General features: G+C 46.2%; 1 protein-coding gene across 2 annotated transcripts; it reads right to left on the reverse strand.

The window, feature by feature from the left end:
• Positions 1-1,048: 1,048 nt before the first annotated feature.
• Positions 1,049-6,065, reverse strand: LOC109775653 (probable 3-deoxy-D-manno-octulosonic acid transferase, mitochondrial). 2 transcript variants are annotated; one of them, XR_002235858.4, is made up of 12 exons: positions 5,725-6,065; positions 5,586-5,628; positions 4,825-4,947; positions 4,496-4,615; positions 4,336-4,414; positions 4,055-4,171; positions 3,284-3,381; positions 2,411-2,501; positions 2,174-2,304; positions 2,023-2,093; positions 1,502-1,696; positions 1,049-1,422 (listed from the first exon to the last, which is right to left on the reverse strand). XR_002235858.4 is itself a non-coding variant. In XM_020334368.4 (12 exons), the coding sequence occupies exons 1-11, from the start codon at positions 6,036-6,038 to the stop codon at positions 1,508-1,510; spliced, it is 1,365 nt and encodes a 454-aa protein (XP_020189957.1). In that variant the 5' UTR covers positions 6,039-6,065; the 3' UTR covers positions 1,049-1,422; positions 1,502-1,507. The 2 variants fall into 2 exon arrangements, 1 of the variants encoding a protein (XP_020189957.1); XM_020334368.4 differs by having other exon boundaries at positions 2,185-2,304.
• Positions 6,066-21,541: the final 15,476 nt, after the last annotated feature.

The raw sequence follows: 21,541 nt of genomic DNA on the forward strand, positions 1-21,541 counted from the left end.
CGCGGTGGAGGGGTTGCCTGTGTGGAAACAAGAGATGGGGTAGCAGTCGCCGGAGCCGCGGCAGGTCGAGGGGGAAGCGAATAGGCGGCCACATTCTTCTTTTTCTTCGTCAGTGTCACTGTGTTGACCATCGCCTTTTCCGTTGGCCGACGGAGGGACTGTCAACGACTGTCATCGATGCTTTGTTGCCAATGAGATTCCTCTCCTAATGCTGCCTTTTTGGTGGCTGCACCGCTGAATTCATGGCCATCAATGGGTCTCCGACACTGGCATTAGTGTCCAGGGGTGCGGCCGGGGAAGGCCTACTCATTTCGCCGAACATCAGGGAAGGGGACGGCCGACGACAACGGCGGCGGCGGGGTGGGCGGGAGGGGGTGCGGGAGTTTTTGTCAGCTGAGCTGACGCAAACTAAATTTGAGAGAGGGGGGGGGGGCAAGCTTTGGGGACTCAAATACTCAAATTCAGTAAAGTTTTGTGTTTAGGGGGTCTACTAGTTAGGCTCTTTTTGGCCCAAATATCACTTTTGCTCCTCAATTTTGAGTTTCAGGGTATTTGCTAGAGATGTCCTAAGACAGGGTGTTAGGGCTAGGAGTTCTTTTTTTTACGGGAGGGCTGGGAGGTTTAACACGAACAATGAAACTGAATCCAACAACTCCCTAAAAAAATCCTACAACAGCAAGAAACAAACAAGTAAACCAAAAGGTGACGATAGTAGAGACATCAAATGGTTGGTGTTGGGGTGGTTGGATTGTAACGAAACACCAGGACGGGTGACTGGATTAAATCGATCGAACCGGAACATGTTGGCCTTGCTCTTTTCCATGCGGACAGGCAGTTAAAGCACGCACTGCGCGTTGCGCAATGAAATGGGGGCAGCCAACTCGTGCTAATCCGCAGACCGGTCATACGTTTGCCATTCCCGTTCCTTTCTGAAGCTGCACGATGGTACGATGCCACCAATAAAGTATTTTGACAAGGACAAAGGTCATGCTCATGCGCATGGTAGAAGATCAAGCATGTGCAGTTAACTGCCAATCCGCCACCTTCCTGAACTAAATTTGGGTCTCATTTTGAAATCTATGCCCAGAAGAATTTTCCAGAAACATATTAAGTTGTACTAAAGCCGTGACAATTAATTTGGATTGGAGGGAATACTAGATCTCTGAGATAGGAGTAAATCGAACAGAATAGACAAAACTAGGATTGGGATACTGTTCCAGCGTTCCTTCAAGCGACTGCAGGACTAGTTGGGTTGCCTATAATTTGAGATCTGTCTCCTTTGTCACCACTCAACAGACATGTGATGTTTGGTAGTACAATCATATGAAAACTGCAAAACAGGTTGTACGAAGAAATTCTTGAGACCTCCGGCTTTCGAGGGAGGGTCGCCATACGTACTGAGGCAGTCCCTGAAGAAATCCACTGGCAGACATAAATGTGTTAAATGTTGGTATCATCAGTAAAGAAGCATGTTACATGCACACACACTGGGGAGACTTACATAGGCTTAATCAACTATTCCACGTTTCTGTTGGGAGTCGATGGCGAACCTGGAGACCAGATTCCATACACGGTTCACAACTCCATGTGACATGATGGAAAATGCATCTTTTGCAGCTCCTTGACGTGCTTCTAGAGCTTTGGAATCGCCAAGCAGTTCTTTTAGCACCTCCAACAGTTCAGCTTCTCCTGTCAACTGAAAAGTGCATTGGCATCAGGTTTCTAGAATGGGAGGAAAAGTAAAAGACCAGCCTTCAATAGGCCCGATCGTAAGACCTTGTGCCTAAAGAACAGTCAATGGCTTTCACCCCATTAAGCATTAATATTAATTCCTAACAAATCCCTGAAGTAGAAAGAAAGCCAACCAAGAAAGTACCACTGTGCATGATCGAACTACCCTTGGCATTGGTTAGTGGTGTGCAAGAGCAAGTCATTCAATAAACAATGCAAATGATGCGCCATAGTTATGTTTCAGTAAAGGGACCCCTTAAATAAGTGGGAAGTTACAGAACAACTTGTCACCTGCTTGACAGCTAGAGGATTTATTTGCCACATTTCAACCAGCATATGATAGAAATGTCCAACATGGGGACCTGAAAGCCAGCGCAAATCATCAAACTCTATACGCTCTGATTTGGCCAAAGAAACGATGCAAGCTCAAATAGGTAGATACCTTTGCCTTACCAGTTAGAACAGCACAACCAGCTGCAGCAGCCTCGGAAAAATTATGGCCAGACAAGCTAGGTAAAAATGAGCCTCCCACAACTGCTATTGGAGTGACCCTGTAGAGCATTCTTAATTCCCCTGCTTTCCATCATATTTTCTGCCATTAACTAATAGTTCAAATGGATATATACATAATCTGTACAGAAATAATGCACACATTTTCCGATGGAGGGATTACACAAACCTAAAGTATCAACCACGTATACCCTAGTGTTTATAGACACCAATTCCATTGTTGACCTCAGCACAAAATTGACCTTATGTTTTTTCAGTGCCTGCAAGAAATTGTATACAAATATATGGTTCAGGCCCATTGTAGTACCAAGTTTACATTAAAATGTATCGTATGCTCTTTATGCTTTAAAAATAATACAAGAAAAACACTAGAACTACAGGGAGTAGCCTCTTTGTTTGTTTTTCATAAAGAACGAGAGGCAACCCTGAGCTCCATGTGGAGTTCACAACACGAAAGCAAGTGGGCTGGGCATGCACTGACACACCAAACTAACTTGGCAACGCTCAGTTATCTGCTCTTCATGCTTTAGAAAAACTATCAAACTTCAAGTCATGTACAGTTCTGTTATTCACAGTACTCGAACCTTATACAGTAAACACAGTAACTCCCATAACACTTGCTCCTCATCTTAAGTATTTACAATCATTTGATTTTTGAATAACCAACAAGATATGATACTTACTTCACTCCAAATTGTAAGCAGTTTTAGCATTTGTCCAAGTCAAACTTTTTAAAGTTTGACCATAATTATGGAAAAGAGCTGGTAGCATTTACAAAGCTTAATTAGTATGACTAGATCCATTGTGAAATATATTTCCATACTGTATATAAATTTTTGCTTTACACAACATACGCATCGTAAAAAAATACTGTTCAAAGTATCAACTTAGAGAGTCAATGTCTAAAACTACTTACATTTTGGAACGGAGAAAGTATTAGAAAACTGGTAAGTAGCCAAATAACTAACGTTGTACTCAGGAACTGGCTCATACACCAAACAGGGTAAAATAGAAGGGGTATGAAAAGGCACCATTAACGTACTAAAGAAACATTCTTGATGTCCTGAGGATGTCTTGGCACGAGAATTAAAAGTAGCGAAGGATACGCCTTGATTAACTCGCCATGAACGCGGAGAATGACTGAAAAACAAAAATAAAGTTAAGGTAGCCTCAAGGAATTGTTTTGTGTTGAGAACACTGCCATTATGACCTAGGAAATGAATTCTTTTACATTGCTTCACAAAAAAACGCTGTGCAAGGTCCTTTTCCATGATTGGTGTACTACGAGAATGGTACGAAAACTGAAGGGAAGGACAGAAGATCAATTAGAAGGATATGAAATGATAGGCGGCTCCAAGAACAGAGACAGCTATAATTATAAATTTTGGCAACCTGGAGAGTACAGAAGTCTGTTGACTAGGCAATCTTAAATATATTGAAGGCATATTCCATGAACATAACAGCTCGCAAAGGCAATCTGCTTATCTACTCCCCATTCCTAATCCAAGTCCCCTTCAAAAACAGCTGTCAAACATTTAAAACTTGCAATTCTGACCCCTTGATTGGCCATGTGAAGATTGCATGGATATATTCATCATGTGAGGTATTTTACTTAATGTTGATTTCATGATTTGAACAGCACTTAGCAATGGATAAACTTGTACTTGGAGACTGTAAGGAAGTCAACAAAGAGGTTAGGCTAGCAGGGGACCACCATATAGTTGATTGAGCGTACAGTTCACTGGAACGGCAGATGCACAACAAATTATATTGGTGCACTTAATAGCAAAAGGTGCACTTCTGGCGTGCTTACCTTCCTCTTCACCTCTGTGAACTGAAGCTGCCATCCAGATGGGCCTATCATTGAACTGTCGCTGCAGATCTTTGATTGTATTCAACTCTTTCTCCCGAACCTCAACATCACCAACAGCTAGGTAAATCATATGAGTCACAATAAATCACTTCACTTTTGAACAGGGTCATCTTTTCAAGCTCCTGAGATTGCCTTTAGAATTGTGCCACTCATAGGTTCACTACCAAACGTATTCTCAAAACAATGAATGACTAGAAAAAAAAGAGATAAACATAAAATACCATATTTTAAATCGCCAGCGAAATGGATTTTGTTCGGTGGTGTATGGAGCAACTGAAAACGAACAGCTTGGATGGTACTCTGCACCAGATAAAATGAACGCTGATGGGGGTAACAGTTGTACAACATAAAAGTAGGGTTTAAACCTCTACTGTTACTTACCAGTGGGATAACAAGTGATAGTTTCGAGAGCATCAGAGAGACTAATGGTAACCCTAGAGGCACAGACCAACGGTTGAGCGACTTCAAGGACATGCGGGCATTTAAAAGAGCCACTGCAATCTGAAAATATGCAGGCCAGTCATGTTCATAACAAACAATTAGCTAGGGAATGATGCAGACACTAATAAACAACAAAGGCAATAAAATCTGCTCATGCATACAGCATGCAGGAAGTTTTGAAAAGGCTGCCCAGACTCTAGAAATTAGAATATGGGAAAGATCATTAACAGAGAGCTGGTGATGCACAAGATCATGAAAGAACTGCTCACCCCTTTCTCTGCTGCAGACATGATGAGGTTTGGCCACAATTCACTTTCCATGAGAAGAATCAAACTTGGCTTCCAGTATCCAATGAAACTTTCTATTGCGTCAGGACAGTCAAGAGGTGCAAACTACAGACACTCAACAAATGCATCATTAGAATTTAGAGGGACAAATAGCTATATTCACACAACTCGCTATCAGATATTACAATAAATAATCAAAGTGGCAGTAGTAGCATTTCCACTTAACAGAATTTTAAGTGGTACAGCTGAACAGTAGTAGCATTACCAAAGAAATTCAATTAGCCATATGTTGAGGCAGAAACAGTTTTACTGAGAGAGCTGAATAAAGCCAATACAATTACCTCTTATAGGTGTTGAGATGGTCGTACTATCCATTTACTAGAGATAGTTATATGCACAAGTACCAGATAAAGTTAAGCAGCGGTGCCTAATCAAGCACCAATGCAACAAAATTAGCCCCTTAATTATTCAAATTTTATTTAAGGATATGACCTACGCGTACGCGATTGCTAAGCTCCTGCACTTTACATACAGTATAGCGTTTTCTCTTAGTTAGAGGTGCTACAAGATGTGCGCTACTAACTCAGCGACACTTATTTTGGGACCGAGGGAGTATGTGGCAAGAACAAATGATTTCCTGTTACCAAACAGCTCTCCAATCATCTACATTGGACATGGCATCACTAAATTAACCTCAGCATAACACGAGAGCTCTGAAGGTGTGGAGCAATCTCCAAACTCACCTGATATATGACAACATCGGGTAGCAAATCCTTTATCACTTTGCTATTGTCAAAACAAAGAAGGGAAGTTAAAGCTTGACCACATTATGTATAAATAAAATAACCCGCTCAAATGCTCCGTGGTGATTGTGGGACTTACAAGGCGGAGAGAGTGGTGGTGGTGAGGAGGATAGGGAGGCCGGGGTGGAGGCGCGCGCAGTGAAAAACGACCGGGAGCGCGGCCATGCCCTCGCCGAGGGAGACGGCGTGGAACCACACGAGCGGCGAGCCTGGCCGAGGCCGCGCGACCGACGGCCGGCCCAGCCGCTCAGGCCAGCGCGACTGGTGCTCCAGCCCTCGCAGCCGCCGCCACAGGAGCACCGCCGGCGCCGCCGCGCGGCTCGCCGCCCTGTACAGCTCGTACAGCGCCCGGCCTCCGCGCGCCGCCGACGCCGGCGCATGGGCCGGCCGCATGGTTGGAACCTGGCCGATCCAACGAAAGAGGCAGTGACTAGATTTTTTTTTTGAGGGGTAAGAGGCAGTGACTAGTGAGCGGGCCGTTACACGTAAACTTGTGGTTCAATATACAAGCCCAACCTACACGAAAACTACGCGTTCGAAATGTGGTTGGGCCCTTCCCGGGCCTCCGTAAACTTGTCGTGTTCACGAACAAGAGGTTTGCAAAAAACAAAAGGAGGTTCGCGGCGCATGGGCCGGCCGCATGGTTGGAACCTGGCCGATCCAACGAAAGAGGCAGTGACTAGTTTTTTTTGAGGGGTAAGATGCAGTGGCTAGTGAGCGGGCCGTTACACGTCTAGTGGTTCAATATACAAGCCCAACCAACATGAAAACGACGTGTTCGAAATGCGGTTGGGCCCTTCCCGGGCCTCCGTAAACTTGTCGTGCTCACGAACAAGAGGTTTGCAAAAAAAAGGAGGTTTACGCTTTCAAAGTTTTTGTCTCAATTTTTTTTTTCAAAGTTCAGAAGATCACATGCTCTCCAGGTTCCAACATGCAGAAGGTTCTTGTTTGCTCCCGTCCTTGGACTCAGAATTCATAAAGCCGTGGAGCAGTAGGAAAGACCTAAGATGAAAACCCATCAAAGTTGATATCGATATGTACAATTTAGGTGCAGTTATGCTAAATCTTAGTTGACGGAGACTTGGTTATGTCCCAGTTGATGTTATATTTATGAGATCTTACATTCTGTGCAAAATTTTCTTTTCAGTTTTTCTTTTCTTTTCTTACGTGTTAGAGCAACTCTACCGATCTCCTAAAAAATAGAGGAGTATCCTGCAGAGTAAAACTTAGTCAGAATCTCGACACATAATTCATATTAACATCCACCGAAACATAGTCTAGTTTTAAACAGAAACATAAACCCTACTAATCGGACTTTGCGAGGGTCGACCAGTCCCCATAGACATCCCACCTCCCATGGGGTCAGGCCCCGTGCCATCATCGCCGGAGTCGGGGAAGATTCTTCGCCATTCTTCAACGTCAAAGTTGTTGTCGCTGCCGCCATCGTTGCCTCCTCTTCTTTAGAGGACGATGACCTCCGCCCCGCCGACCGCTCGCTCCTCGTACAGGCGGCGCTCCGCCTCCACGAACTCGGTGTACTGGTGCACCAAGGTCCGCCATGTAAGCCTCGTCGACGGCCTCCGCCGCAAGCCGTTCCCTTGCCTCTCGGTCCTTCCTTGCCACCTGAGCGTTGACCACCCGGCTCAACCGGATCGAGCAACGACATCTCTATAGTAACGAAGTATGTCTACCAGAGGGGGTGAATGGGAGTTTTAATTTTTCTTCGAAAAACTTAAATTACGACTGGGATTGTATTTTACATTGGGCACGGTTTACTCCGAGTTCTCGTGTGCGATAACGCGATATCACAAACGGTTCCGGAGACCCTACGGACACGTAGTAGCGCCGCAGATCGTTTGCGATCTGCTGTGTATCACCGACGGTTCCGCTACGATTGATGTATGCTTTCCGATGTGGATCGCACACACTCATTTAGTTGAACCGTGTGCGGAGCAATTGCCAGGTTAAAACAAAAATATCTTATTTTGAATCGAAATGCAAAAAGCAAATTTGCCACAATATTCAATTGAACAAATAAACAAAAATATCCCATTTTGAATCGGCACGCAAAAAAGCAAATTCGCCACAATATTCAATTGAACAAATAGTGTCCACAGGAAGAACATTCATCAGATTTCGCAACAATTGCAATTGAATATATGGTAGCTAAATTCCAATGATTTGTCCACACATATATGCATTACATAATTAATCATAGTGTACGAAATACGAAGACCTCATCAGATGGAAAACAATGGATCCATGTGTTATATGTTTAGCGGCTAACTCTTACTCAATGTTCGGGAGAAGGCATGCTGAAATCTTCCTTATCACTAGTGGGATTGATGTAGTGATCTAGGAAGAAGTCGCTGATAAATCTCCGAACCATCAGCAATTCACCAGCTGGGAGCGGTTCAGGGGTCCTCGGTTTTAAGATGAGCTGCAGTATTTTCAAGATCAGAATGTGCCATATGAGTGGAGTAGAAGATATTAATTAAGATAGACTTACTGGTACTAATTCGCGAGGATCGTCACAACTATCAACAGATTTGCAGATGGAGATCATGTGTCTGCAAAAATAGTATCCACAAAGGTTGGTCCCTGCTTCTTGCTAAGGACACTGAATTTTTTTGTACAAAATTAGTCATGTATTTGTCCTGTTAGGAACAACCTAACTGATGTTAGATGTATTATTTTTTCTTTGGACAAAATAGAAAGAGGTTTATTTAGAAGCTTGAACATTTGACTAACTTAAGGAAAGGTATTTGTAGACTATTGGATAAATTTTCTGAAAATAACGGATTCCATGTGTTACCGGAAAAACGATCTCGTGCTGCAGAGGTAGTTCCCTCTTGAACAGGTTCCCTGGTTTAGTTTTCCACAATGCGAGCACGCTGTAAATGATGATGAATTTTGACAACATTAATTATTGAACCAGATACGAATGCAAATTAATTTTAACATCATAGAATTCAATACCTATCCATGAATTGCTGAAGATGCGTCAGATCCTGGGCATTTGTTGACTCTCTGAAAGAATCGATGTAGTAAACTATGTTCTTGTTTGGAACAATGAATACCAATATCCAGTGATTGCTACATATTAAGAAAGCCATGAACTTACGAATTATGTCGAAATCTAAAAGACAATAAGTGTATGCGTGGTTGTTTACTTGACTTACTGTTCATGATATGGCCAGAGAAATGATTCTTCATGGGACGTGTTTTCGAAGAGACGGACGACCGTGTTAACGGCCCAGCCCCGTCGGTCCTTACCATGTATTGTTGTGCCATTTGCTAATTCAGGATCTATGAAATACACAATCTCCCTTTTTCTTCTCTGCGCGTTCAATCCCCTAAGAGGAATAAAATGCAGTTAAATGTTTATCATTTACAGCCTTTTATGGAAAAGTTGATCAGAGTTTGTTAAGTACTTACAAATTCAGGCATCTAACAAGAGTGGCATCGAGCACGTTGAAGTTGAAGAAGAGATGAAACTCCTCGAAACTCACATCGATGGAACCAGCATCGTGTCGGAAATGATCTCTGTTGTAGTGGACTAGCAAACCATGATGACATGCTGACATTAGATCCATGCAATATTCATGTAACAAGAGTGGCATCGAGCACGTTGAAGTTGAAGAAGAGATGAAACTCCTCGAAACTCACATCGATGGAACCAGCATCGTGTCGGAAATGATCTTTGTTGTAGTGGACTAACAAACCATGATGACCTGCTGACATTAGATCCATGCAATATTCATGTAACTCGGGGCAACTGGAGCTGCACTCATCAAAGTATTCGCCAACAAGAAATGGCTGGCCATGGATGTAATAGCGTGCTTGAAGTATGTCTGCTTTACTTTTAGCAAGCAACAAAAATACTTCTTCATCATCCATGGCGTCAGAAAATAATATTACCGCTGTTAATTTGGTTCTGGGCGATGATTGCTTTAAGTAAGAGGCAATCGTTCTCTTTCCTCTTCACTTTCCTGCCGCGCTTCCTCGTGGTCGTGGGTGTAGCCTTTTTGGCCACTTCCTTCTTGGTACTTGAAGCATTTCTGGCAGAACGTCTGGTTGCCTGCAAGGTAGAATGCCGAGCAGACGGTGAAGCTTGGACAGACTGCTTAGCAGACGGTTTATCTATGCCGGACCGCTGAGCTGGCGGTGCTGCTGTGACGGACTGCTGGGCTGTAGGAGCAGAGGCATCGGACTGTTGACCATGCGTTCAAGCTATGTCGGGTTTCTGCGTAGGTGGTGCCAACTTTTTGGTGTGCTGAGGAGGCCGTGCCAACGCGTTGGTTTGCTGAGCAGGAAGTGCTGACACATTGGTATGCTGATCACGCGACTGCGGACCGATGGACTGATGAGCAGTCGGTTCTGGACCTACAAACTGCTTAGCAGGCGGTTCCGAAGCATCAGACTGCTTAGCAGTCTGTTCCACCAGGTTGGTCTGCTGAGCATGTGCTACAGCTGGGTCTCCTCCCGCTGCTTCAGCGGCCGGCATATGAACCGGTGGTGCGTCTTCAGCTGTTGTGGGCCTTGCCACTGGCTGCTTTGGGGTAGAGGATGACATGGCCTGTACGCCACAAAGTCGGGCCGGCTGATCACAGGTTGATGCATCAGCCCGCGAGAGCTGCTGTGGCAAGGAGAGCATCACCGGTTGAGGGGCGACAGTGCACTACTAGGGAAAACCCTAGCAGTAGCGTGGGTATTTTGCCTATCAGTAGCGCGGGGGGACGCGCTACTGATAAGGTGCTACAGCTAACGTGTAGTAGTAGCGCCTGTCGTCCCACGCTACTGCTATACATGGATAGTAGTAGCGCGCTTTGGTGAAGAGCGCTGCTGCTAATATCTGCAGTGCTTTTTAGAAGGAAGCGCTACTGCTAACTTTGTTCCCCTCGCTACTGCTAGTTTTATTAGTTTCTGTTTTTTTTCTGCATATTTGTTTTGTATTTGAATAGGCTTTATACAATAATCTTTAGCATATCATACACATACAAATGTAATCATAGCATATACATACAAATAGTCTCATCAAATCATGTCATCATCATAATCATCATCCAACACAAAGTGGTCTCTCGTCATCATCTCGAAAATAGCGATACAAGTCTCGATTACTTGCAACTACATCGTCATCCATCTAAACAATGATATACGCGAGAAGAGCTATCACTTTGAGTGAGAGCGGAACTATGCAGTACATGAGTTCGGATCCCTCTCTCGCATTAGCGTGAACCTAAACTAACTACTGCCTGTCGTTCAGAAACCGGAAACCGGTACACCTGGGCCTGACACTCCAGCCACTCGTCGTATATATACTCCTGGCGTAGCACTTCTTCGCCATCGATGATCTATGCACCTGCATCGTCACATGAGTCGATGATATGCAACATATATAGTTGAGCAACAGAAAGAGACGGACTTGGCAAAAATAGAAGCAACATATCATAAGCATAAATAACAAAGTTGATCGTACCCAAAATGCCCCTAACTAGAGTGATCATCGCTAGTCGAGGAGGACGGTTTAATTACATCACAAATAAAGTTTCATCGTGCATAACTCAAAGTTTCGTCATACATAAAGTATGGACTAAACGGACACATTGTCATATATCGACAATCACTCCAACATGTCGTTCCATCCATCCAAGTCAGGGAGATAGTCCCCGAGCCTAGTGAAAGGCTTCAGGTCGAGACGCTGAGCGGCTACCCGTGTTCGGACATCTTCCCGCGACATTTGTCCTTCTTCGTAGAACATCCCTGTTTTTCCGACGACCTCCTTCATGATGATTTGGGCAAGTTCGCGCTGGATGTGATAGAACTCAGCTCGAAGTCAATGATCCTCGATATCTCCTACGTTCTTTGCCCATTGCAGAATATGGGCATCGTCGGATGTAGGTGACATGCGAAGGTTCTGGTGATCCCTTCTGTACTCCAGCATGTGGTGTAGGACATAGAATCCATCATTAAGAGAATCACTCGGTTGTTGGATGCAGCAGAAGTCGGTCTTATGGCCAAAGGCGGGCCTGCCGCCCCTTCTCTTCTTGTCCTTGACCTCTCCACCCCGTGCGTCGTAGTAAAACATAGCACTGTCGAGAACATCCTTGATGTGGGTGTAATCCTTTTTGTTAATGTTCTTCGACGAGTCCAAGTAAAGAGCGTGGGAGTATCGGGGGTAGAGGATGATGAGGACGGTGCGCCCGCCGCTGCGCAAAATAAGTACACCTCAAATTAATTAGCCTCCACCGTGCAAATGAATGATTGAAATCGAAGGAAGGATATCCGCGTGGATGACTTACAGGGGATGGTAAGGCACGAGAATCGCCTCCTTGTCCTTATTGGCGAGCATGAAATTGACGATGTATTCCCTCGCGTATTCACGGTGCTTTGCGCAGACTCCCAAGAAGCCCTCGTGCATGAAGTACGGGTCAGCGACACAGATATGAGGTATCTTCTCAACCCCGATGATGTAGTTCATGTGCAAGGCATAAAGGCGGACAAACGTAAAATCCAGCTTCTTCACGTGAAACATGTCGAATATGTAATCAAATCGAAGGAAGAACTTATCCGCGGGGAAGAAGTCGACGTACGACAATTGCCGCGGAACGTTAACCACGTAGAGTGGGTATCCTGGATCTTTCGAGGCGATGAGGCCTTTCTCTATCCGCAGCACATCGTCATGAAGTCTCCTTAGATCGCCGAATCTGGCCCCTAGCACTGCTGCAGGAAGGATTGGTTGACCGGGGATATGCCATTTATCCGCACCGGGGATATCTATACAGTCTTGAACCCGAGGCTGCTAAGGCGGCTGGATCATAGAATCAGCTTTTTTGCCTTTCCTCGGTCTCTTCCTAGACTTCTTTACTACCGGAAGGTCGTCCATAATATGTTCAGCCTCCGGAGACGGCAATTCAGGCACCGACTCATGACGCTCAAACCCTAAGTAGGCGCCAGTATAGACATACTGTTGAGTGCCATCGCCATCCTCATCCTCATCCATGGCGATGTCATCAGCGACTAATGGAGCCTCTTCCTTACCCCGTCCGCTATCACGCAACCCGACACCCGACGCTAATTGGGTAGGTGCGGTGTTGATGTGTTGGAAATATTCCCTAGAGGCAATAATAAATGGTTATTATTATATTTCTTTGTTCATGATAATTGTCTATTGTTCATGCTATAATTGTGTTATCCGGAAATCGTAATACATTTGTGAATATATAGACCACAACGTGTCCCTAGTAAGCCTCTAGTTGACTAGCTCGTTGATCAACAGATAGTCATGGTTTCCTGACTATGGACATTGGATGTCATTGACAACGGGATCACATCATTAGGAGAATGATGTGATGGACAAGACCCAATCCTAAGCATAGCATAAAAGATCGTGTAGTTCGTTTGCTAGAGCTTTTCCAATGTCAAGTATCTTTTCCTTAGACCATGAGATCGTGTAACTCCCGGATGCCGTAGGAATGCTTTGGGTGTGCCAAACGTCACAACGTAACTGGGTGACTATAAAGGTACACTACGGGTATCTCTGAAAGTGTCTGTTGGGTTGACACGGATCGAGACTGGGATTTGTCACTCCGTATGACGGAGAGGTATCTCTGGGCCCACTCGGTAGTGCATCATCATAATGAGCTCAATGTGACTAAGGAGTTAGTCACGGGATCATGCATTGCGGTACGAGTAAAGAGACTTGCCGGTAACGAGATTGAACAAGGTATTGGGATACCGACGATCGAATCTCGGGCAAGTAACATACCGATTGACAAAGGGAATTGTATACGGGATTGATTGAATCCTCGACATTGTGGTTCATCCGATGAGATCATCGTGGAACATGTGGGAGCCAACATGGGTATCCAGATCCTGCTGTTGGTTATTGACCGGAGAGGCGTCTCGGTCATGTCTGCATGTCTCCCGAACCCGTAGGGTCTACACACTTAAGGTTCGGTGACGCTAGGGTTGTAGAGATATGAGTATGCGGAAACCTGAAAGTTGTTCGGAGTCCTGGATGAGATCCCGGACGTCACGAGGAGTTCCGGAATGGTCCGGAGGTGAAGAATTATATATAGGAAGTCCAGTTTCGGCCACCGGGAAAGTTTCGGGGGTTATCGGTATTGTACCGGGACCACCGGAAGGGTCCCGGGGGTCCACCGGGTGGGGCCACCTATCCCGGAGGGCCCCATGGGCTGAAGTGGGAAGGGAACCAGGCCTTAGTGGGCTGGGGCGCCCCCCCTTGGGCCTTCCCCTGCGCCTATGGTTGGAAACCCTAGGGGTGGGGGGCGCCCCACTTGGCTTGGGGGGGAAGCCACCCCCCTTCCCCCTTGGCCACCGCCCCCCCTTGTAGATGGGTTCCAGGGCCGGCGCCCCCCCTCCAGGGGGCCTATATATAGTTGGGGGGAGGGAGGGCAGCAACACCACAGCCCCTGGCGCCTCCCTCTCCCCCTGCAACACCTCTCCCTCTCGCAGAAGCTTGGCGAAGCCCTGCCGAGATCCCGCTACATCCACCACCACGCCGTCGTGCTGCTGGATCTCCATCAACCTCTCCTTCCCCCTTGCTGGATCAAGAAGGAGGAGACGTCGCTGCTCCGTACGTGTGTTGAACGCGGAGGTGCCGTCCGTTCGGCACTCGGTCATCGGTGATTTGGATCACGGCGAGTACGACTCCATCAACCCCGTTCATTAGAACGCTTCCGCTCGCGATCTACAAGGGTATGTAGATGCACTCCTTTCCCCTCGTTGCTAGTATACTCCATAGATGGATCTTGGTGATGCGTAGGAAATTTTAAAATTCTGCTACGATCCCCAACAATGGCATCATGAGCCAGGCCTATGCGTAGTTACTATGCACGAGTAGAACACAAAGCAGTTGTGGGCGTAGATGTTGCCAATTCTTCTTGCCGCTACTAGTCTTATCTTGTTTCGGCGGTATTGTGGGATGAAGCGGCCCGGACCAACCTTACACGTACGCTTACGTGAGACAGGTTCCACCGACTGACATGCACTAGGGTCATAAGGTGGCTAGCGGGTGTCTGTCTCTCCCACTTTAGTCGGAACGGATTCGATGAAAAGGGTCCTTATGAAGGGTAAATAGAAATTGGCATATCACGTTGTGGTTTTACGTAGGTAAGAAACGTTCTTGCTAGAAACCTATACAAGCCACGTAAAAAACTTGCAACAACAATTAGAGGACGTCTAACTTGTTTTTGCAGCATGTGCTATGTGATGTGATATGGCCAGAAGATGTGATGAATGATATATGTGATGTATGAGATTGATCATATTCTTGTAATAGGAATCACGACTTGCATGTCGATGAGTATGACAACCGGCAGGAGCCATAGGAGTTGTCTTTATTTTTTGTATGACCTGCGTGTCATTGAATAACGCCATGTAAATTACTTTACTTTGTTGCTAAACGCGTTAGCCATAGAAGTAGAAGTAATCGTTGGCGTGACAACTTCATGAAGACACAATGATGGAGATCATGATGATGGAGATCATGGTGTCATGCCGGTGACGAAGATGATCATGGTGCCCCGAAGATGGAGATCAAAGGAGCAAAAATGATATTGGCCATATCATGTCACTATTTGATTGCATGTGATGTTTATCATGTTTTGCATCTTATTTGCTTAGAACGACGGTAGTAAGTAAGATGATCCCTTATAATAATTTCAAGAAAGTGTTCCCCCTAACTGTGCACCGTTGCGAAGGTTCGTTGTTTCGAAGCACCACGTGATGATCGGGTGTGATAGATTCTAACGTTCGCATACAACGGGTGTTGACGATCCTAGCATGTATAGACATGGCCTCGGAACACACGCAATACACTTAGGTTGACTTGACGAGCCTAGCATGTACAGACATGGCCTCGGAACACGGAGGACCGAAAGGTCGAGCATGAGTCGTATAGAAGATACGATCAACATGGAGATGTTCACCGATCTTGACTAGTCCGTCTCACGTGATGATCGGACACGGCCTAGTTAACTCGGATCATGTTTCACTTAGATGACTAGAGGGATGTCTATCTGAGTGGGAGTTCATTGAATAATTTGATTATATGAACTTAATTATCATGAACTTAGTCTAAAATCTTGACAATATGTCTTGTAGATCAAATGGCCCACGTTGTCCTCAACTTCAACGCGTTCCTAGAGAAAACCAAGCTGAAAGATGATGGCAGCAACTATACGGACTAGGTCCGGAACCTGAGGATCATCCTCATAGCTGCCAAGAAAGATTATGTCCTAGAAGCACCGCTAGGTGAAGCACCAATCCCAGAGAACCAAGACGTTATGAACGCTTGGCAATCACGTGCTGATGATTACTCCCTTGTTCAGTGCGGCATGCTTTACAGCTTAGAATCGGGTCTCCAAAAGCGTTTTGAGAAACATGGAGCATATGAGATGTTCGAAGAGCTGAAAATGGTTTTCCAAGCTCATGCCCGGGTCGAGAGATATGAAGTCTCCGACAAGTTCTTCAGCTATAAAATGGAGGAAAATAGTTCTGTTAGTGAGCACATACTCAGAATGTCTGGGTTACACAACCACTTGTCTCAGCTGGGAGTTAATCTCCCGGATGACGCGGTCATTGACAGAATCCTTCAGTCGCTTCCACCGAGCTACAAGAGCTTTGTGATGAACTTCAATATGCAGGGGATGGAAAAGACCATTCCTGAGGTATATTCAATGCTGAAATCAGCGGAGGTGGAGATCAGAAAGGAACATCAAGTGTTGATGGTGAATAAAACCACTATGTTCAAGAAGGGCAAGGGTAAGAAGAACTTCAAGAAGGACGGCAAGGGAGTTGCCGCGCCCGGTAAGCCAGTTGCCGGGAAGAAGTCGAAGAATGGACCCAAGCCTGAGACTGAGTGCTTTTATTGCAAGGGAAGTGGTCACTGGAAGCGGAACTGCCCCAAATACTTAGTGGACAAGAAGGCCGGCAACACCAAAGGTATATGTGATATACATGTAATTGATGTGTACCTTACCAGTACTCGTAGTAGCTCCTGGGTATTTGATACCGGTGCGGTTGCTCATATTTGTAACTCAAAACAGGAACTGCGGAATAAGCGGAGACTGGCAAAGGACGAGGTGACGATGCGCGTCGGGAATGGTTCCAAGGTCGATGTGATCGCCGTCGGCACGCTACCTCTGCATTTACCTACGGGATTAGTTTTAAACCTCAATAATTGTTATTTAGTGCCAGCTTTGAGCATGAACATTGTATCTGGATCTCGTTTAATTCGAGATGGCTACTCATTTAAATCCGAGAATAATGGTTGTTCTATTTATATGAGAGATATGTTTTATGGTCATGCCCCGCTGGTCAATGGTTTATTCTTGATGAATCTTGAACGTGATGTTACACATATTCATAGTGTGAATACCAAAAGATGTAAAGTTGATAACGATAGTCCCACATACTTGTGGCACTGCCGCTTGGTCACATTGGTGTCAAGCGCATGAAGAAGCTCCATGCAGATGGACTTTTGGAGTCTCTTGATTACGAATCATTTGACACGTGCGAACCATGCCTCATGGGTAAGATGACCAAGACTCCGTTCTCCGGAACAATGGAGCGAGCAACCAATTTATTGGAAATCATACATACCGATGTGTGCGGTCCAATGAGTGTTGAGGCTCGCGGAGGATATCGTTATGTTCTCACTCTCACTGATGACTTAAGTAGATATGGGTATGTCTACCTAATGAAACACAAGTCTGAAACCTTTGAAAAGTTCAAGGAATTTCAGAGTGAGGTTGAGAATCAACGTGACAGGAAAATAAAGTTCTTACGATCAGATCGTGGTGGAGAATATTTAAGTCACGAATTTGGTACACACTTAAGGAAATGTGGAATAGTTTCACAACTCACGCCGCCTGGAACACCTCAGCGAAATGGTGTGTCCGAACGTCGTAATCGCACTCTATTGGATATGGTGCGATCTATGATGTCTCTTACCGATCTACCGCTCTCATTTTGGGGCTATGCTTTAGAGACTGCCGCATTCACTTTAAATAGGGCTCCGTCGAAATCCATTGAGACGACACCGTATGAATTATGGTTTGGGAAGAAACCTAAGCTGTCGTTTCTAAAAGTTTGGGGATGCGATGCTTATGTCAAGAAACTTCAACCTGAAAAGCTCGAACCCAAGTCGGAGAAATGCGTCTTCATAGGATACCCTAAGGAAACCATTGGGTATACCTTCTACCTCAGATCCGAAGGCAAGATCTTTGTTGCCAAGAACGGGTCCTTTCTGGAGAAAGAGTTTCTCTCGAAAGAATTGAGTGGGAGGAAAGTGGAACTTGATGAGGTGATAGTCACCCCTTCCGAACCGGAAAGTAGCGCGGCGCGGGAAGATGTTCCTGTGGTGCCTACACCGACTGGGGAGGAAGTTAATGATGATGATCATGAAGCTTCAGATCAAGTTACTGCTGAACTTCGTAGGTCCACAAGGACACGTTCCGCACCAGAGTGGTACGGCAACCCTGTCCTGGAAATCATGTTGTTAGACAACGGTGAACCTTCGAACTATGAAGAAGCGATGGCGGGCCCGGATTCCGACAAATGGCTAGAAGCCATGAAATCCGAGATAGGATCCATGTATGAAAACGAACTATGGACTTTGACTGACTTGCCCGATGATCGGCGAGCCATAGAAAATAAATGGATCTTTAAGAAGAAGACAGACGCGGATGGTAATGTGACCATCTATAAGGCTCGACTTGTCGCTAAGGGTTATCGACAAGTTCAAGGGGTTGACTACGATGAGACTTTCTCACCCGTAGCGAAGCTGAAGTCCGTCCGAATCATGTTAGCAATTGCCGCATTCTATGATTATGAGATATGGCAAATGGACGTCAAAACGGCATTCCTTAACGGCTTCCTTAAGGAAGAATTGTATATGATGCAGCCGAAAGGTTTTGTCGATCCTAAGAATGCTAACAAAGTGTGCAAGCATCTCGGAGTTGGAACATTCGCTTTGATGAGATGATCAAAGCGTTTGGGTTTACACAGACTTATGGAGAAGCCCGTGTTTACAAGAAAGTGAGTGGGAGCTCTGTAGCATTTCTCTTATTATATGTGGATGACATATTATTGATGGGAAATGATATAGAGATAGATCAAGACGCCTCATTGGTCTTTCACAGAGTACGTACCTTGACAAGATATTGAAGAAGTTCAACAATGGATCAGTCCAAGAAGGGGTTCTTGCCTGTATTACAAGGTGTGCAATTGAGCACGGCTCAATGCCCGACCACGGCAGAAGATAGAGAAAAGATGAGTGTCATCCCCTATGCCTCGGCCATAGGGTCTATTATGTATGCCATGCTGTGTACCAGACCTGATGTAAACCTTGCCGTGAGTTTGGTAGGAAGGTACCAAAGTAGTCCCGGCATGGAACACTGGACAGCGGTCAAGAATATCCTGAAGTACCTGAAGAGGACTAAGGATATATTTCTTGTTTATGGAGGTGACGAAGAGCTCGTCGTAAAGGGTTACGTCGACGCTAGCTTCGACACAGATCTGGATGACTCAAAGTCACAAACCGGATACGTGTATATTTTGAATGGAGGGGCAGTAAGCTGGTGCAGTTGCAAGCAGAGCGTCGTGGCGGGATCTACATGTGAAGCGGAGTACATGGCAGCCTCAGAGGCAGCGCAAGAAGCAATCTGGATGAAGGAGTTCATTACCGACCTAGGGGTGATTCCCAATGCGTCGGGCCCGATGACTCTCTTCTGTGACAACACTGGAGCTATTGCCCTTGCGAAGGAGCCCAGATTTCACAAGAAGACCAGGCATATCAAGCGTCGCTTCAACTCCATTCGTGAAAGTGTTCAAAATGGAGACATAGATATTTGTAAAGTACATACGGACCAGAATGTAGCAGATCCGTTGACTAAACCTCTCCCTAGAGCACAACATGATCAACACCAGGACGCTATGGGTGTTCGATTCATCACAATGTAACTAGATTATTGACTCTAGCGCAAGTGGGAGACTATTGGAAATATGCCCAAGAGGCAATAATAAATGGTTATTATTATATTTCTTTGTTCATGATAATTGTCTATTGTTCATGCTATAATTGTGTTATCCAAAAATCGTAATACATGTGTGAATATATAGACCACAGCGTGTCCCTAGTAAGCCTCTAGTTGACTAGCTCGTTGATCAACAGATAGTCATGGTTTCCTGACTATGGACATTGGATGTCATTGATAACGGGATCCATCATTAGGAGAATGATGTGATGGACAAGACCCAATCCTAAGCATAGCATAAAAGATGGTGTAGTTCGTTTGCTAGAGCTTTTCCAATGTCAAGTATCTTTTCCTTAGACCATGAGATCGTGTAACTCCCGGATGCCGTAGGAGTGCTTTGGGTGTGCCAAACGTCACAACGTAACTGGGTGACTATAAAGGTACACTACGGGTATCTCTGAAAGTGTCTGTTGGGTTGACACGGACCGAGACTGGGATTTGTCACTCCGTATGACGGAGAGGTATCTCTGGGCCCACTCGGTAGTGCATCATCATAATGAGCTCAATGTGACTAAGGAGTTAGTCACGGGATCATGCATTGCGGTACGAGTAAAGAGACTTGCCGGTAACGAGATTGAACAAGGTATTGGGATACCGACGATCGAATCTCGGGCAAGTAACATACCGATTGACAAAGGGAATTGTATACGGGATTGATTGAATCCTCGACATCGTGGTTCATCCGATGAGATCATCGTGGAACATGTGGGAGCCAACATGGGTATCCAGATCCCACTGTTGGTTATTGACCGGAGAGGCGTCTCGGTCATGTCTGCATGTCTCCCGAACCCGTAGGGTCTACACACTTAAGGTTCGATGACGCTAGGGTTGTAGAGATATGAGTATGCGGAAACCCGAAAGTTGTTCGGAGTCCCGGATGAGATCCCGGACGTCACGAGGAGTTCCGGAATGGTCCGGAGGTGAAGAATTATATATAGGAAGTCCAGTTTCGGCCACCGGGAAAGTTTCGGGGGTTATCGGTATTGTACCGGGACCACCGGAAGGGTCCCGGGGGTCCACCGGGTGGGGCCACCTATCCCGGAGGGCCCCATGGGCTGAAGTGGGAAGGGAACCAGCCCTTAGTGGGCTGGGGCGCCCCCTCTTGGGCCTCCCCCTGCGCCTAGGGTTGGAAACCCTAGGGGTGGGGGGCGCCCCACTTGGCTTGGGGGGGGGGGGGAAGCCACCCCCCTTCCCCCTTGGCCGCCCCCCCACTTGTAGATGGGTTCCAGGGCCGGCTCCCCCCCTCCAGGGGGCAGGGGGCCTATATATAGTGGGGGGGAGGGAGGGCAGCAACACCACAGCCCCTGGCGCCTCCCTCTCCCCCTGCAACACCTCTCCCTCTCGCAGAAGCTTGGCGAAGCCCTGCCGAGATCCCGCTACATCCACCACCACGCCGTCGTGCTGCTGGATATCCATCAACCTCTCCTTCCCCCTTGCTGGATCAAGAAGGAGGAGACGTCGCTGCTCCGTACGTGTGTTGAACGCGGAGGTGCCGTCCATTCGGCACTCGGTCATCGGTGATTTGGATCACGGCGAGTACGACTCCATCAACCCCGTTCATTCGAACGCTTCCGCTCGCGATCTACAAGGGTATGTAGATGCACTCCTTTCCCCTCGTTGCTAGTATACTCCATAGATGGATCTTGGTGATGCGTAGGAAATTTTAAAATTCTGCTACGATCCCCAACATGATGTTCATACCTTGATGAGGCTGCGTGCTCGTGGGTGTGCTCCCGGCCGCCTCCAGACGAAGCAGACTCTTTGGCCACAACAAGACCCACCCATTGCAACAATCACCAAGCCGCCGCGGGGTCTCGTCGTCATCCCCCA

Source organism: Aegilops tauschii, chromosome 3 (genome assembly GCF_002575655.3).
Source record: "Aegilops tauschii subsp. strangulata cultivar AL8/78 chromosome 3, Aet v6.0, whole genome shotgun sequence".
Taxonomy (NCBI): domain Eukaryota; kingdom Viridiplantae; phylum Streptophyta; class Magnoliopsida; order Poales; family Poaceae; genus Aegilops; species Aegilops tauschii.

Coding starts and splice junctions, on each gene's coding strand:
- LOC109775653 (XM_020334368.4), bottom strand. CDS start 6,038: ATGCGGCCGGCCCATGCGCCGGCGTCGGCGGCGCGCGGAGGCCGGGCG. Junction 5,629..5,724: donor ACCACCACTCTCTCCGCCTT/GTAAGTCCCACA, acceptor TTTTGACAATAG/CAAAGTGATAAAGGATTTGC. Junction 1,697..2,022: donor ATCCTCTAGCTGTCAAGCAG/GTGACAAGTTGT, acceptor TGCACTTTTCAG/TTGACAGGAGAAGCTGAACT.